At 36.5% G+C, this 16,588-nt stretch overlaps 1 protein-coding gene across 1 annotated transcript; it reads right to left on the bottom strand.

Annotated features, from left to right (window-relative positions):
• Positions 1–1,485: 1,485 nt before the first annotated feature.
• nol6 (nucleolar protein 6 (RNA-associated)) lies at positions 1,486–16,533 on the bottom strand. The gene is made up of 26 exons (XM_051662742.1): positions 16,369–16,533; positions 15,984–16,211; positions 15,747–15,863; positions 15,465–15,641; positions 14,598–14,766; positions 13,484–13,618; positions 13,230–13,393; positions 11,565–11,685; positions 11,384–11,442; positions 11,185–11,286; positions 10,984–11,099; positions 10,722–10,899; positions 9,472–9,594; positions 8,981–9,129; positions 8,221–8,296; positions 5,747–5,887; positions 5,514–5,631; positions 5,211–5,365; positions 3,802–3,965; positions 2,971–3,123; positions 2,790–2,887; positions 2,577–2,698; positions 2,365–2,454; positions 2,079–2,279; positions 1,855–1,956; positions 1,486–1,757 (listed from the first exon to the last, which is right to left on the bottom strand). The coding sequence occupies exons 1-26, from the start codon at positions 16,414–16,416 to the stop codon at positions 1,617–1,619; spliced, it is 3,447 nt and encodes a 1,148-aa protein (XP_051518702.1). The 5' UTR covers positions 16,417–16,533; the 3' UTR covers positions 1,486–1,616.
• Positions 16,534–16,588: the final 55 nt, after the last annotated feature.

Below are 16,588 nucleotides of genomic sequence, written 5' to 3'. Positions count from 1 at the left end.
AAATCTAAAAACTTCAATCTAAATCTAACCTGGTTGTGAACAGGAGCAAAATTGTATTCAGGCAATACAGTTTGAACTAGAAATAAGTTAATGAAGACAATTTTTTATGTTGGTTTGACAAAGCCTTTATATATATATATATATAGTTTAAAAAGCTTTAAGTTTGAAGGCTATACAGGCCTTATAGTCAGACAGGAAGAGACAGACCAATCGATAGAAAAAAAAAACATATCTTAATTAGTATTTTTGTCTTATTTTCCAGCAAAAATGTCTAAACATTCTTAAAACAAGATGAATTTACTTGACAAGCAAAATGTTATATCAAGTCTTGTTTTCAGAGAAATCTGACAAAATTTAGTGAAAAATCTGCCAATGGGGAAGAAAAATAAACTTGTTTTACCTTCAAATTAAGTTAGTTTTTCTTACCCTATTGACAAATATTTGTTTTCCTGTTTTAAGCAATAAAACTCACTAAATTTTGTTAGATTTCTCTGAAAACAACACTTAATATCTTATAACATTTTGCTTGTCAAGTAAATTCATCTCTGTCAGACTGTTATTATTATTATGTATATATTATTGCTGAAAAAATGCTTTGTTAGCTTTAGAAGAGGACAAAGTTTTTAAACCCAAAATCTCTTTGGAATTTTTTTAGAACTTTAAATTTATGAATAAAATACTTGATAAGCAAATCAAGTTGTTCTGAAAAGCTTTTAGAAAACTTAAATGGGTCATGACATAAGGAATCAAATTTTCCTTGATCTTTTGACACAGAAGAGGTCATTGTAATATAAAAACAGTTTAAGTTTCAGAACTCAAAACTTCCTTCTTAAGCATAAGACTCCAGTGGATAAATACATGTCTTCTGATCCAACTGGTTTTAGGTGAGAACAGACCAAAATATTCCTCCTTTTTCACTATAAGTCTTGACATCGGCAGTCTCCTTGGCAAACATAATTTCAAGCTCGATTACACTTCCTAGTGCCATCTAGCGCATGCGTCAAGCTCTAGGAAGTGTAATCAAGCTTGAAATCATGATCGCATCTAGAGACTGCTATGGGAAGATGTAGTGAAAGATGTGGTGGTTTGTTCTCACCCCAAATCGATTAAATTGCTTCAGAAAATATGGATTAAACTACTGGAGTCTTTTGGAGTGCTTTTGGAGTGTCAGTGTTTTGGTCCCCATTCACTTGCACTGGATCTACAGAGCAGAAATATTCTTCTAAAAATCTTTGTGTTCAGCAGAAGAAAGTCAAACACATTTGGCATGGCATGAGAGTGTGTAAATGATGAGAGAATTTTCATTTTTAGGTGAACTATCCCTTTAACTTACAAACCTGGAAATGTGAAATGTGTCCATGAGTCAGTCATTAGTGTCCAGTTAGTTTGTTTTAAATAACATAGAAAGTGGGTAACGGTAAAACTCGATGAATGAAATGATCATAAACAAATATTCTTGTTATTAAATACAGTAGAACAACAACATTTTTGAAGGCAGATGTTGAGACGTTTATTGAACAAACTGAGGTCAAGAAATGTTACAAATAAACATGAGCATACAGAATATCCAGATTAAGTATTACTTCCACAGAAACTATTGCCAGATCCTAGACAGCTCATTTTTCTGTCCTTAGTTCCACTTTTTTCACAAGACCCTCCCCGAGGATGCGGAAGTCCTGCAAGATGGCCTCTACGTTTGGTACAGTGGAGGCCACATCTTCATTCACTTCCACACAGCGAGCATTCATTAAAGATGTCTGAAAACAGAGTAAAATTCATGAGTAGGGAGGTGCCTTGAATCCTAATTGGAATTTAATTCTGACACCTTAAAAGCAATGTATTTTATTGAAGAACCTTGAAGGGTTGAGGCTCAAAGGCCTTTGGCTTCCACAGCACTGCAATCACTGTTCCACCAAACGGGTCGCAGAAAAACAGAGCCAGATCTCCAAAAGCATCCTAAAAATCATAAGAGAACTGTTATCAGTGGTCTAATTTGTGAAGAAATGTTAATGCTGATCATGTTAATACAAATGGGGTATCATGGGAAAGATTTAGTTAAAGTGGTACAAAGAACAAACCCGGAGTTCAGACAGATACAGTCTGACTGGATCATAGTCTATGACTGGCAAAGCGCTCCTTGAGGTGGATATGTCGCCACTTAAGGTGCCTTGATAAAAGATGGCACGAGGAGGGTCCACTGCTTTAGCTAATAGAGGCACCTGCTTTGGAATGAGGTGGATCAGAACATCGTAAGCCTCAAGAGGAGGTCGAAATGCCACCTAAAACACAAAAGACAGGAAACGGAGAGGTTAAATTTGTTTTCATGTAACACCTGATTACGGTCAAAATATAAAAGGAACTGACCCGGATGTCTTGTTTTTGGCTGGAGTCAACAAGCTGAGCCTCTAAAACACACAGGCTTTCTGCTGCCAACATGACAGCACGCTGGAGCATCTATGTGGCAGAGACAGAACTAGTTATGCTTACATACTGTCAATATGTATAATACATCCATAAACAAATCTATCATACTAATGTCAAATTTGGAAATGGAGAACAATGCAGCATCTACAAACCTGCACTGAAGGGGCCTCTTTAGTCCATACAGAGACTTTGTCATTCGGAGTGACAATGAACATGGTAGAAAGGGATTTTCTAGAGGCTACAAAGTCATTCTTTATCTCTGTGTAGTCCGAGGCTGAAACGTAAAAGGTAACAACACACTGTAAATAACTATTCACAGGAGTTGAGTTCTTATATGATGGTAAAACACCAAAGATAAAGCCCACCTGTGAGTTTCCCATTAAGGTTGACTATCAGTGGATTGTTTTTCCAGTCAAAAGTGGACAGCAAATGGAGGAAGCGAAGGAACCCCACCTGAGGAGAGCTGGAACAAGAGAAGTGTCATCGTCGAGCTGGCACTGGAGGCTTAGTAACAATTAAGTAATAAGTTAAGTTAGAGAATGTTACCTTGGTGGAGAGAAGGGAGCAGGATGTAGGAAAAGTGAAGCCACCAGTAGGTCAGCTGCTTCCTCTCTGATATCCTCCAACAGGAATTGAGATGCCAGCCAGCGTTTAGCCAGACGACACACTGCACCAAAAGACGCATACTGCTGTTGTAGCCTGAAACACAATAAATTCAAACCTGAGAACAGATCCACTGTGATTTATCCTACGATTTATCCAAATTGAAGTCACTATAAACCAGTGTTATTATTGTTAACGAAAACTAAAACATTTTGTTAACAAATATATATATATATATTTTTTTTACATAACTGCCAAAAACTGAAATTAAACTACAATAATTTATGGCTCTAAAACTAACTAAAATAGAAATAAAAAAGACATCAAATTAATTAACATTTTCGTTTTTGATACAAAGTATATTATAACATTTGAATCCTTTAGAATCCACCTTCATTAAACATTAAAATGTACCTAGATAACAGTAGCCTATCACAAGACTGGCCTGATCAATTTAACGACGTTAAACATATTTAAATGATATCCCTAGATGCTTTAACAGCCATAAAAATACTAGAACTTAATCTAAAATAAAACTAACTACACTGAAAAAAAACAAAAACTTAACCAAAACTGACAGTCAAAAAGCAAAAACTAATGAAAACTAAACTAAACTGGAATTACAAATAGAAAATATAATAGAAAAAACATTTAATTCAAAACTATAACCCTGCTACAAACCAAGCTACAACAGTGAACTGTATAAACATAATGCATGTTTATATATGTATATGTGTGTGTGTGTGTGTGTGTGTGTGTGTGTGTGTGTTATACCCATGCAGGGTGCTGGTTAGGAAAGGTTTGTGCTGGGTCTCCAGCTCCAGGGCCTGCGCCTCAGGGTTGTCCCTATAGATAAGCATTCCTTCAGGGGTCAGACTCTCCCTTAGGATCTGTGGTTCTCTGTGATATGCCACCTGGATCCGGAAGGCTAATCCATCCTAAAGGGATTAATGCATAAAATCAAGTAAAATAATCAAAGGTGTATGCTCAAAACTCTTAGGGTACAGAATCATAAGTCTCTTTGGTACACTATGGATTTCTGGGTACTCTATTGACATCTGTGGTTGAAACATACAATTGCAAGATAGTAAGAATATAGTCCTACAAGATGTATATGAAACATATGTTGTCTGAGCAATAGCATATCATAACATTCTTTTCTTTGTTTACGGACCTTGCGCAAACACACAAGAATGAATGACAGAATCCTGAAATGTTCTTGCCAATTTGAACCCGACAGCTCTGAATGTAAATCAATATTTTAGGTAATAAAGTACAGTAATAATTGGGGTAAGGCTTGGTTTTGAACAATGATTTTTTTATGTACGAGCTCAAATTATATTTGGTTATTTTCTACTGAAAAATGAAATGAGAAATGATCTGTAGTGTACCCTTCAAATGTGTTATTCCAGAAAAATGGCAAAAACACCACAGGCATTAAAGGAATAGTTGTGCCAAAAATGAAAATTCTCTCATCATTTACTCATCCCAGATGTGTTTGACTTTCTTTCTTCTGCAGAACACAAACAAACATTTTTAGAAGAATAGTTCAGCTCTGTAGTTCCATACAATGCAAGTGAATGGCCACTTAAACTTTGAAGCTCCAAAAAGCACATAGGTCAGTATAAAAGTAATCCATAAAACTCCAGTTGTTAAATCTGTCTTTTGAAGCGGTCCAATCGATTTTGGGTGAGAAAAGATCAAAAAGGAACTGCTTTTTCACTGTACATATTGCAATTGAAGTCTCTAGGCACGATCATGATTTCAAGCTCAATTACACTGCCCAGGGCTTGTGCAGGGCGCTAGAAAGAATAATCGAGCTTGAAGTCATGATCGCCAAGGAGACTGCAGATGTTATGTTTTATAGTGAAAATTGAGTTACATTTTTGTGTTCTCACCCAAAACCAATTGATCACTTCTGAAGACATGGATTAAAGCACTGGAGTCATTTGGATTACTTCTATGCTGCCTTTATGTGCTTTTCCGAGCGTCAAAGTTTTGGACCCATTCACTTGCATCGTATGGACCTACAGAGCTGAAATCTAAAAATACTTTGTGTTCTGCAGAAGAAAGAAAGTCACACACATCTGGGATGACATGGGGGTGAGTGAATGATGAAAGAATTTTCATTTTTGGCTGAACTATTGCTTTACAACATATGTAAAGTCAAATACACAAATTACCTTCCAAACATCCAGGTAGGAGGGTTTGGCATGACATCTGTATTTGTGGTGCTTGTTAAGCAACTCTCCCAAGCAGATGTGAAAAGCTGCTTTAATGTGGCGTATCGCCAAGCGGTCGTTGGGCCATTTCCCACTGCCCTCCATATGAACAATGACTAAAGACAAAAGGGGATGATAAAAAAAAAAAAAAAAAAAAAAAAAAGGTAAAACCATATTCAAACTAATAATTCAGATCTATTGAGTCTTGTGAAGTAAATAGAAGTTTTAAATGACTTGTGAAAACAAAATATTAAAATGCGGTACTTTTAATGGGAGTGATGTAAATAGGGCAGGGTTTGCCTTCTTTTGGCACTAATCCGAGAGTGTTCTTCTTTTTGTCAAAAAACGAATAGGCCAGCTTCACCGGAACTGGGGGGAAAACCTGCAAAGGACATAAGTGAGAAAAACAGAAAAATTTGATAATCGCCACAAATTAGGTACTGAGTCAATACACAATTAAAAACTAAAAGGTTTAAAAAGGTGATGAGGTGGCTAACCTGTGTGTATCTCAAGGCTTGGTGGGCTCCCTGGACTGATGTAATCGACAGTGGCAGACCCTCCAACTGCCAGAGCTTCCTGCTCAGATCATCATAGGCCAGAACCACCTTCAGACTCTCCTCCTCTCCTGTACTACAGATCTGGAGAACACAAACACACAATAGTTTATTTACTTTTTAATTGACCAAAAATGAAACTTCATTTATTCACCATCATGTGTGACTTTCCTTCTGTGGAACACAAAAGGAGATGTTATGCAGAATGACAGCATCTTTATTCCATAAAATGAAATTGATTGGTGACTGAGACTGTCAGTCCCTTACACAGATTTCCAACTCTTTTCAAAGCATAATTTTCCAGGACATTTTATGTGCCCAACAAGTGTATTGTTTAAACAAAATACACGCGTTCATTTAATTCAAGCTTTTATTTTGGAGTTTCGGTGTGTTTTGGACACTAGATAAGCAGATCGATACATCGCCTAGTGTGATTATTAATACCCGTAAAGCTGTGATTTAATTAAATAAATACATAGTGTGTATGTGCTGTGTGCTTCAGAGTGCTCTGCTCTCCATCTTCTACCACACACACACAGTGCGCGATGATCATGAGGTGTTTTCAGCGTATGAGCGGCCGGCTTTGCACAGTTATTTTGAAGCGTGCATCACTTGCAGATTATATATTTATTCAGTGAAATCCCAGACTTTTGCAGTTTATCACACTAGGACATATCCCAATTTTAATTTGATTAATTGTGAATTCAAATAATCATTTTAGTCCAAATATGTCATATTCCATGAAATTCTGTGTTCTAAATCTAATTCCATTTTTATGACTAGATTCCGTGATAGTTTTCCGCATCCTACTTATTGTAACCGCGGTATAAGCAGACTCCGATCATTGAATTACTGAAAATTAATTCACATCCTGAGGTGTGAAGGCCGAATCACCATGCTACCAACTCAGGGTGTGAATTTGTTTTAAAAAATAAATCTTTGGTCCGACCGTTATCGTTGTCTAAAGTTTATAACGCAAATATTTTTGTGATAATGTTGGAACAAAAATATCTTATTTTGTACTATATCAATACTTAAACTATTTTGTTAGAGCAAAGCAGAGATGACAGAAGATGAGCAGAAAAAGTATGTGACAGGGATTTGTTAATGACAGTTAACCGTTGACATTGTTTCACAATGCGCAGCCGCCGGCAGTGACAAAACGATACAAATTTGTGTATTTAAAGGAATAGTTCACCCAAAAATGAAAATTTGCTTATAATTTACTCAACCTCAGGCAATCCAAGATGTGTCTGAGTTTCTTTCTTCATCAAAACAGAATTTAAGATTTTTAGGATTTCATTTCAGGCCTCCTCCTCTAAACAATCCAAGCGGATGTCCTCCATTTTTTGACGGTCCATAATGTATATTTAGGGTGCATCAAAATAATCCACACGATTCCAGTTGACAAATAAAGTTCTTCTGAATGCAAACGATTGATTATTTTTAGAAATAAAACAATACTTATATACTTTTTAACTACAAATGTTCACTTCCGTACATCTCTGTGATGCGCGCTCATGAGAGGGATGACGTAAGCTCGTTGGTAAGGTCACGTGGAGGCTGCGGCAGGAAGCGCATCATTGTTTACAAGAGAAACTTGCACAGAGCACAGACCAAGCGCCATTCACAAACCAAAACAGTCCAAAACAATTTCAAAACAATATAAAATAATAATAAAAAAAACAACGTAAACAATGACGTGCTTCCTGACTCCTCCTCCACGTGACGCGTGACCTTACCAACAAGCTTACGTCATCCCTCTCATGAGCACACGTCACAGAGATGTACGGAAGCGAACATTTGTAGTTAAAAAGTATATAAGTATTGTTTTGTTTCTAAAAATAATCAATAGTTTGGGTTTAGAGTCGTGTGGATTATTTTAATGCACCCTAAATATGCATTTTGGACCGTCACAAAATGGAGTACATTCACTTGCATTGTTTAGAGGAGGAGGCTTGAAATTAAATCCTAAAAGTCTTAAATTCTGTTTTGATGAAGAAAGAAACTCAGATACATCTTGGATGGCCTGAGGTTGAGTAAATTATCAGCAAATTTTCATTTTTGGGTGAACTATTCCTTTAACTCCTATTCCCAGTCCCAATCGTTACCATGTTTTTGTGCATGTAAAAAAAACCTGGTTAGCCACACAGTCAAACAGTTATATTATACTAAAATATATTTTCCAAGACAAATAATTATTTTCCAGGACATTTAGCTTATTTTTACTAATTTTCTATGACTGGAAATCTGCATAGCAAAATTCCAGGTTTTCCAGGACACGTGGGAACCCTAAAACATCTCCTTTTTCGTTCTGCTGAAGAAAGTAAGTCATACATGCTTGGAACAACAGGAGGGTGAGTAAATAATGACAGAATGTCTATTATGTTACATAACGTAACAAATTCACTCAGTACCTCTTTGCCAACTTTGATGACCGTATCCAGCTGTCCACCAACAAACCTCACACATGATTCAGGAATGTCTGCATGACTGGATTGGGAGAAAATAACAGGCATGGACTGAATTCACCAAAGAAAAAAAAAGCGCAATTGAATTCATGAGCGAATGTTCAGTGATAAATGTGTGGAGCAGGGATGAGAATTTTTGAGTAATTCTGTAGCCGAGTAATCACACCCCCCAAAAGAAATGGAGTAATCTATTAATTAAAATGCAAGTTCAAAATATGACACGTATGTGAAATTTATATTTTATTATATTCAAAAACGTTACCAAGAACGGATTCAAAATAAGGTAACTTCAACAAACTATGCTTTTTAAAAAAAAAAAATATATATATATATATATATATATATATACACACACACGTACATACATACACAACAAGAAACAAATACAGTATAATTAAAAACGAATCAAAATATTACAAGCACTGCCACACTTGAATTCACACTTGGCCAAAGATGCCATAATGTCTCCTCTCATTCAACACCTCCACGACACACATCTACACCGCCCCTCCAGTGGACTCAACTGCAATTGCGAGATTTGGAGAGAGATTCAGAGGAAAAGTACAGGATAATTCAGCGTAGCCCACGACAGGCAAATGCGCAAAATAAAATAATTTGCGATTTTTGAGTATGGTTTAATAGTCGATTAGCTGGTGCAAAACGATTACTCAATTACTCGTGCACATGCCTAGTGTGGAGTACATACAGTTGTAGCAGGTATGTGATGATCTCTAGTAAGACAAGTCTCCTCTCAAAGGTGGAGCTGCCGGACCACAGCACTGCTTCTGTGATAGCTCCATCCTGGAAGCGTCGCAACTCTGAGCGAGAGCCCCATAGCTGCCTGAACTCTGCTGCCTGAAAAGATGAAGAATTCTCAGATGTACACATACACTGGAATTCAAAGGTCTGAAACTACACTTTTTTTTCTTCTTTTTTTTTTTACCTAGAAAAAAACAAAGTTATAGAATAGTGAAAAAAATAAACAAAGAAATGTTATGACTTATTTTAAGATTCTGCAATATTTCTTAGATTCATTATTTATAATTACAATTCTAGACTCCAATTGTGATGCAGACAATACAATTGCAACAAAAATGTTTGTGTTAAATTAGAAAAGAATGCAAAACAAAAGCATTTTCACTAGTGGTCTCAGACTTTTGGACCCTCCTGTCTCTGGCCATGTGTGAGCCAGTTTACCTTGGGATTATCTGCTGGTGGTCCTCTCTCAAGAACAGAAAGAGCCTGCTCGAGATTAAGCAGCAAACCAATTCTCAAAGGCGACTGGTCCTTATGTTTAGGAGGTGCACTGTCCACTGTCCACTACAGAAGTCAATTGCAGAGATTAAAATAATGTATATAAACTGTTTAAGAATGCTTTGCTAATACTATGACCTAGGGCTGCACAATTCATTTAATAAATAATCAAGATTAAAATTACAGCTGAAAAGTGTCAGTAACAGAATTCCACTTTGGTCTACTCTTAATGCATAAAATGTTTTCTATTTTCTATCAGTATCATTTTTTTTGCAGCAGTTCAACATTGTAAACTATCACATATATGTCCGTTGCTCACTTTTGGTGTACACTTTATTCAAAATGTGTTTTTCATGCTACTAAGGCTATGTTCAAACTGCAGGCAAATCGGATTTTTTCTCAAATCAGGTCTTTTCAGGCAGACTGTCCGCACTAGTAATTGCAAGTGATCAAATCAGATTTGCGCATTTAGACATAACCAACCTATCCGCATGGGTTGCTTTGGTAATGACGTGGACGTACCCACGTGACGATGCTTTCAAAACAGATACGGGAAAATGGAGGTGCATCATCTCGCTCTTCAAATAAGCGCCCTGTCCAGTTGCGGTGCAGAACTCCTCCGTCGCACAAGAAAAACTCAGCGATGGAGGAGACTGGTAAATACTGTGATGTTCCGCACTGCAGGCACAGATTTTTGACGTCATCGCTGTGTGTCACGTTAAGAGTGACGCAAAAGACCATTTGAAATCCGATTTGAGCAGCCAGAGCGTCCGGAGTGAGACGCATCTGAAAAAATCAGATTTAAATCGCATTTGAAACCACCTCCCGATGTGGTTTGCATCAGATTCGGAAAAATCAGATTTCATGTGGGTTTTTTGCTCTCCAGACTATCAAAACTCATCTGGATTCAATCTGGATATGAAAAAAAATCGGATTTTTAATGGCAGTCTGAACATAGCGGGCCAGTGTGAAGTTGAGTCTTTAGGCACTGTGTAGATTTACTTGTGTATAAAACAGCAATAAAGTAATTCAAGGAATATTTTTATATATAAACTCTATTAATCAATATCAATGAAAATGATCGACAATTATGAGAGTTTTTTTCATATTCGAGCAGCCCTAATATACCTATCCAATAACTTATTTAAGATGTTTTGAGCAGCAAAAGGAAATGTTATGGGTAGTGAATCTACCTCAGGGTCTTGAGGGAGCGAGTGTGCCAGTAAGCGGATCCTTTTTCCAAGCCCTCGTTGCAAAAGGGACAAAATGTAAGGAAGTGCAGTAAGGACGTAGTTCCCGCTTTGGTCCATGAGCTCATTGAGCAGTGAAAGTTTCTTACAGGAGGCCTGCAATTTCACTAGCTCATCCAGTCTGAGGAAGAGAGATACAGAGAGTGAATGGCCATGTAACTGTGAATAGCACACAAATAATAGATTTTTGTTAATGGCTACTTACTGAAATACATTATCATATGCTCTGATCATGGGTTTGGGCATCATAAGCAGAGCCTGGAAGCCATCTACTGTTGGATCATCCCAGAACTTCAGCGACAGTGATGCCTCATGTTGAATCTGAAGATTTGGATTCAATTATGCTGATTTGAGTGAGTGATATCACATAATCACTGAGCTAAAGAGATACTAAAGCAGTGCTCACCTGTTTGTAGGTAAAATCTGTCATGTCAGCACATAGATTGAGGTGTCCAGAGGGGTCCACAAAAACCACAGAGAAAGCTGCATGGAACTCAAGCAGTGGGGGCTAAACAGGACAATGTGAAAGACATGTATGATGATACAACCAAGGCAAAAAAACAAAAGTCAGTCAGTAAGAGCAAGATTGAATCACTTCCACTCACCGCTTTGGAGTCTGGGTTTTTAGCCAAGGTGATACCGTTCTCAGTCAGATCTGTGGAAGCTAAAATAGAGGAAAAGAAAAACCCAATATAACCCATTAATATCTTTCTCTAACCACCATAATAACATGTTAGCGACCCTCTGTGTGATATGAAATGTGATGATATTATGATTTGTTCTTACCCAAGAAGTTCAAGGCATTCCTGAACAGCTGGTAGGCATTCATGATTTTGCCCACTTTGTGTGTGGACACAAGATAAGCCATTAACATAGAGGCATGAAAACCACAGAAACATCCAGCACCCTAATGAGAAAGAAACAGAGGTTATGAAACCAAGTTCGTTGTGATTCTTCTTTTCTTTTCGAGTGCACGTGAAAGCAATCTCTAAAAACACCTCATCAGAGAAGATCTGCTCCAACACAATAATTCTAAGAAATACACCCTCAACCAGCCCGTTTCTGATGTTTGAATTTTTTTAACATGTCCTCTTTGTTAGTTATACACTATCAGCCAAAATATTATCTAAATGATCTCATTTGCTTTCTTTTGAACATCCAATGCCTTTTCCCCCGTCCTCTGTGCCTTGTGTTGTTTTTTTTTTGCATATATTTTTTCTGTGTTTGTGCCATGCCCAAGGATTTTTGGTTAATATATTGTAAAAAAAAAAGATGGTTCTGTATATTTAAGGAGAATTAGTAAAAGACAAAATGAAGAGTGATGTATATAAATAATAATAAAGATCATTTCAGTAATGCAGCATTTCCTAAACTATGGGTCCAAATTGGGTCGCACAGCCATACATGTTGGGTCGTGACGTATTGTAATAAATTTGCAATTATTTCCCTAGTAAGAGTAATGAATTTTTTTTTTTTAATAGAGCAAATGCTCCCTGTTCAGTTCACGCTGTTGCACTGGCCAGGACTGCCTTTCTGCTTTTTTTATGTTGACATCACTCCGCAATATTATTTGATAGGCATGCTCTCTCTCTGTGATTTCAAGCAAGACTCTGTAAGAGTCTTTATCTATATCACAATTGTTTTAGTCATAAAAGAAAGTGTATAAATCAACAGATATAGTAAATACAGCACACCAACTACTACCATCCAATGATTTATACTTAAATCGGTACTTTACATGTGCTTTACACTTAAAATATACCTTTTTCATTACAGTAATAAGAAAGAGACATTTAACTATTACAGTAATACAAATAAGACTCTTTCCTATTGCAGTATTAAGAATGAGATTTTTCCCCCATTAATGAAAATGAGATTTTTTCTCATGAATAAAATTTTTTGATTTGTTCCTATTAATGAAAATTAAAAATTTTTCCCATTACAGAAATGTGAATGAGATTTTTTCCACATTAATGAAAATAAGATTTGTTCCCCCATTAATAAAAATAAGATTTTTTTCCCCCATTAATGAAAAATAGATTTTTTCAATTACAAAAATGTGAATGAGATTTTTTCCCCCATTAATAAAAATAAGATTTTTCCCCCATTAATGAAAAAGATTTTTTCAATTACAAAAATGTGAATGAGATTTTTTCTCATTAATATAAAATAGATTTTTCCCAAAAAATTAATTCTAAATGAGATTTTTTTTCCCATTAATGAAAATAAGATTTTTTTTCCCCTCAATTATAGCAGGCTACTAAGAATTTGGGAAGGTTTTAAGTGTGCTTGATTGTCATGAAATAATGCCGAAATGCAAAACACAAAATAAATAAAATAGGCTTAATTTTCTTTTAGAATTATTATTATTTATTTTTTTTATTAGTTTTTTTATTTTGGCGTAAAATATAACAAACACTTCTTAGACAGTTTTCATGATGCCTCATTTACCTGGTCCAGTTCTCTCTGTCTCAGCCACACTTTAAGGAGAGCCACACCATCTCCAAAAGCAGGACACTGTGCACTGATGGCCGAGAGGAACTGCAGATGTGAGAGGGGCAGATGATCTCCAAGAACTGTGCTGTTATAATGAGGAGTAGGGGGCTCACTGATCTCTGCCGAATTAAAACAATAAAAACATGCTGACAATAGTATAAGGGATGATTGATTTCATTAAAGCAGATTATTCAACAACTCTACATTACCTTGCTTTATACTGGCAACACCAGTGAACCACTCAGTCCTGACACTGTTTTTCTGAGGACGAAATTGACTGGGTTTGAGAAAGTCTGGAGGGGGAACGGCATGAATCCGCAATGTGACGCTGCTGCTGTCTTTACCTAAAGGTCACATACACAGAATATTTTAAATAAAAAAATTTTGTCTGCAAAATTAAAGGAATATTCCATGTTCAATACAACTTAAGCTCAATCAATGCATTTGTGGAATAAATTTGGTTTATTCCACAAATAAAAGGTTACAGTGAGGCACTTACAATGGAAGTAAATGGGGCCAATTTTTGGAGGTTTAAAAGGCAGAAAAGTGAAGCTTATAATTGTATAAAAGCATGTACATGAATTCTTCTGTTAAAACTTGTGTATTATTTCAGCTGTAAAGTTGTTTAAATTGTAAATTTTAGTCATTTTAGAGTTTGTTGACTGTTTTTAAAGAAAAGGAGGTGCAAGTTTTTGTGGTAATCAATATTATGCCACAAATGCTGTCATTCTAACTTGTATTGAACCCGGAATATTTCTTTAAATAATTGCCTTTACTTTTAAAGCATTAAATTAAGACATAAAAAAACTACATTAAAATATTACCTGAAAATGCTTTACTTTGTAGTAAATTGACCGTTTCTTTTATAGAATAAAATAATCAAGATTAATCACATGATTTCTGACCAGTCTTTAGAAAGAATAACAAAATGATGTCAATAAAATAAGTCAGTGTAAAAAAAAACCAAAAAAAAAACCAAAACACTTAATTAATTTTAAAGTTAAAAAGTTGACTTTGACTGCCCTAAAAATACATTTTGTTAACTTTTTTCATTCAAATGTTCTGCCGACCTTGTGGTCTCTAGGCAACAGTTTGAAAACCCCTGCTCCAAGCAGTGATTAAAAAAAAGGAGTCTTCCAAAAGGCAAATATCAAGGTAGCGGAAATCAAATGAGAAGGAATTCTGATTTGAGCAAATAATGACAGTAGTGACAGTACATGCACTTGCTTGCTATGGTAAGAAAGCATTTGCCAACCAAGTAAATGTGCAAACTTTTCAAAAGGAGCTAATGAATGCCAAAAGCTACCATTAGACCAATCATACCTGGGGGTTTGATTAGCAGGAGTGGGCGAAGACGGTTGCCGTGGAGACAAGAGTAGCGCAGTGAGCCCACAGACTTTGTGGAGGAGAGGTGCTGTGCCAGGCCAGCCAGATATAGTGCTCTCTTCCGAGGGTACCTCTGGTTAATGGCATCCATTGGGTGTAAAATAGACTTAAAAAAAAAAAAAATTGACAATTGTATTAAACATTTATTATTGAATTTTGATAGAAAAACAGACATAAATTTGACTGATCACATTAGAAGAAATTTTATATTTATGTAGCTTTGGGCTAACCGATACTCATGATTATTCATTGAAATCATTTGTTGTCTGTTGCTTAATTAGTAACAGAAGAATTAAACATTTCTTTCAATACTTACCCAAAGGTTCTTCCCATCTAACATCTCTAGTTGTCAATATCTATCAGTAAAACAGCATTACGGCATGATTCATCAAACTGTCGCATACAAACAGGAGCTTTAAGCTGGCTCCACTCTAGCAGACTCAAAACAACTAGTTTTTGCCAAGGGTGTCACACATGCGGACTGTTTTGCTGAGATCTTGCTCTCTTCAGTCAGAGGTATGACACATTTTCCGATTAAAAATGGTGGAGGGGTGACACACATAACGACTCACCGCAACTATCTCTTTCTGATCCCTGTCACGTGGAGCTCACCGAAATAACAACATGAGTAAAATTGCAATTGCAAGAGAGCAATTTGGGGCATTTTCAGACCTGTAACTTACTTGATTTGTTCTGAAACAGGGGCTAAAATAGTTACAATGTTGCATATTCTTCATGGTTCGGTTGGCTTCCAGAAGGTTATATTTAAAACACAGTAGTTCAGATGAAGGAAGAATTACTTACAGCTGGAATGGTGACAGCCAAATCGACTGAGACTCGAGGTTTGATACACGTGCCTAATGGATAACTGCCCACCAGGTTGACTGATGCAGGAGGCTCCATGTGAAATTTGCCTTTTGCTACTTTCGGAACGAGGAGGAATGGAACTTTAATGCCTGACAACCATGAAAGATCTTCCAACTACGAGACAAGACATAAAAAGCAAATAAGAAAATGTCTGCATTGTCAAATTCAGTACAGTCCAAGCCTGTGAAAGCTGATGCAAATGCTTCAGCAATGTCTAACCTCCACAACTTCAGATTCGGGCACAGACTGCAGGAGATCTGTGACCTGCAGCACGAAAGAGTCCACCAGATTCCTCCTGTGCTGGCTTAGGGACACTTCCTTCAGCAGCTCCTCCATCTGGACATCACCCATTGACATGACATAAAAAAATGTATTTAAAAAATCCCCCACAAATGTAGCTAAGGTAACATAGATTAATATTAAATCATGCATGACAGAGATTAGGTCATTTCTGACCTGCATTTTCAATAAACTGCAGTGGAAGAGATTTTCTGTTTCTTTAAGCTGGTTGAGCTCTTCCACAGTGGGGGCCTTATACAGCTCCTGTTTTGACAACTTGAGTGGCCGTAAGACCCCAACATCTGACTCTTTGCTCTTTGCTTTTCGTTTAGGGCCCTTAGACTGTTGGCCACTCTTCTCCTCCTCTCCTTCCTTTAAATTCTGAGAGGAACTCTGAGCTTCACTCTATTGAAAGACATATTAAATGATTGTTTAGAATTGATAATGCAATAGTATAGAAATGTGTATGTATTTTTAAAAAAATAAATAAATAAAGCTTTGGATGTCTAATTTGCAAAAGTTGTGTATTTGGAAAATACCACTCAAACTGAGCGAAACCAACCTCGTGATCCTGAGCTTCAGTTAACGTTGAATCCTTCTTTTTCTTCATTTTAAAAGAAAAATATTCCAAGCTTTTAGAAGAAGAATTACAAATAATTCATTAATTTACACTTTCTGCCTAAACAGCGCGTTGATGCCAGCACTCACATGGGGAACGCATGGGACATACTAACATGTCTGCATAATTCCGTTCACTGATTGGTCCGTTCAGAACATTGTCC

The sequence above is a fragment of the Myxocyprinus asiaticus genome, chromosome 3, assembly GCF_019703515.2.
Source record: "Myxocyprinus asiaticus isolate MX2 ecotype Aquarium Trade chromosome 3, UBuf_Myxa_2, whole genome shotgun sequence".
Lineage (NCBI taxonomy): Eukaryota > Metazoa > Chordata > Actinopteri > Cypriniformes > Catostomidae > Myxocyprinus > Myxocyprinus asiaticus.
Note: the sequence above shows the minus strand (reverse complement) of the source record. Positions and strands in the feature narration are given on the sequence as shown.

Excerpts from the sequence above, each read along its gene's own strand:
- nol6 (XM_051662742.1), bottom strand. The coding sequence starts at position 16,416 with ATGAAGAAAAAGAAGGATTCAACGTTAACTGAAGCTCAGGATCACGAG. Across the intron at positions 16,212-16,368 it reads CTGAAGCTCAGGATCACGAG|AGTGAAGCTCAGAGTTCCTC; the intron begins GTTGGTTTCGCT and ends GTCTTTCAATAG. Across the intron at positions 5,366-5,513 it reads TTACATCACTCCCATTAAAA|TCATTGTTCATATGGAGGGC; the intron begins GTACCGCATTTT and ends TTTTGTCTTTAG.